Source organism: Sinocyclocheilus grahami, unplaced genomic scaffold, assembly GCF_001515645.1.
Source record: "Sinocyclocheilus grahami isolate Dianchi unplaced genomic scaffold, SAMN03320097.WGS_v1.1 scaffold1121.1, whole genome shotgun sequence".
In the NCBI taxonomy this organism is placed as follows: Eukaryota; Metazoa; Chordata; class Actinopteri; order Cypriniformes; family Cyprinidae; genus Sinocyclocheilus; species Sinocyclocheilus grahami.
This window is the reverse complement of record NW_015506300.1, coordinates 108,025-109,598: the sequence shown is the minus strand read 5'-3', so window position 1 is coordinate 109,598 and position 1,574 is coordinate 108,025. Positions and strand designations below refer to the sequence as shown.

General features: G+C 35.9%; 1 protein-coding gene across 1 annotated transcript in view; it reads right to left on the bottom strand.

The window, feature by feature from the left end:
• Positions 1-1,574, bottom strand: part of LOC107567012 (G-protein coupled receptor 124-like) — a 53,558-nt gene that overhangs the window by 23,891 nt on the left and 28,093 nt on the right. The window contains exons 4-5 of the mRNA XM_016252594.1: positions 1,451-1,522; positions 1,233-1,304 (exon numbers count right to left, since the gene is read on the bottom strand). Of these exons, the coding sequence (XP_016108080.1) occupies positions 1,233-1,304; positions 1,451-1,522 (144 nt within the window). The remainder of the gene's footprint in view (positions 1-1,232; positions 1,305-1,450; positions 1,523-1,574) is intronic.

Sequence of the window (1,574 nt, the reverse complement as noted above, 5' to 3'; positions counted from 1 at the left end):
TAAATTAAATGATTTGCAAACCCGCTCCAAAGTTCTGATCTAAATCAAATTATTTGCAAACCCGCTCCAAAGTTCCGATCTAAATTAAATGATTTGCAAACCCGCTCCAAAGTTCTGATCTAAATCAAATTATTTGCAAACCCGCTCCAAAGTTCCGATCTAAATTAAATGATTTGCAAACCCGCTCCAAAGTTCTGATCTAAATTAAATGATTCACAAACCCGCTCCAAAGTTCCGATCTAAATTAAAATATTCACGAACCCGCTCCAAAGTTCCGATCAAAAGTACACATAGCAAGGTTTTGTTGTTGTTATTGTTGTTTTTTTTATAATACATAAAAAGAAAACAAGTAGATATAATAGAAAACTTATAGAGAACATTAGAGTTAGAGGGTCTCTTTTTTTTACCAAAAAAGAAACGTCAGAAGAATAGAAAAAGAAGTCTGAACGTTAGTATTGGAGAAAGCAAGTATTGTAAAGAGTGCACGAGTTAAAGGATCAAATGTTTTGTTTATACAAATAAATAAATAGAAAACAAGTAGATAAAACACAATTAGAATAGAGAGTGCTAGAGTTAGAGGGTCAAATAAAGATGGAAGAGATGTGTTTTAAGCCCATTCTTGACGATGGCTAAATAATTACAGCATTGATGGCTATTAATAACGAGTTGCAGCTCAAAATACATGTTAGATGGAAACATTGTGCATTATGATGGAGTTTGTAGCTTAATTCACTATAATTGAAATAGTTTGAGCTGCAGTTCAGTTGCTGACAGTTCAATAGAAATCAGTTGAAAGCATCCAGTCTCTCAGACCATTGAAGTGAATGTTCAGTTTATCAGTATATATTGTAATAAATATTTGAGAAATGATTGCTGAATCTGATTAGTCCATAAAGAGTGATAGTCGATGTAAAAAGAGCAAATGGGAGAAGCAGATTAACACAAAACAGCAGAACAACATAAAGTTAACTTTATTACTCAACTGAACTGTGCTCGTATGTTTTAAACACTTCTGCTACCTTATATGTGTGTGGGTGTGCTTGTGTGAACCAATTCATTTGTGTGACTTCATAAAGGTGCATAGATCATTTTTGCAGTTTAGCTTCAATAAATGCTCGTTTTGGAATGGAAAGTAAGTTTTTGAGCTCTGATATGTCCAGTAGCTTTTCACAGTACAGTGTTCCTCATATTATGACTCTTTTAAACAGTAGAAAACAGTGCAGAGATCTTACAGCGCTCTGAGAGACGGGACATGTGTGAACAACCCCCCCGGCAGCGTGGAAAAGATATTCCCAGACAAATTCCTGAAAAACACACATACAGACGTTACACACAAACCTATCCCACAATTCAGAACTCATAGCATTAAAACAGAGCTAGAACATGAGTTATTAGTGATAGACAGTTCCCTGTGCTCAATAAAGATATATAAACACAGAGAGAGACTCACAGTTTGGAGACACGGCCAAGGTCAAGAAACATATCTGCAGAGAAACAGCCAATCCTGTTGTTGGAAAGATCCCTGAGGAAACACACACACACGCACACACACGCACGCACACACACACACACAC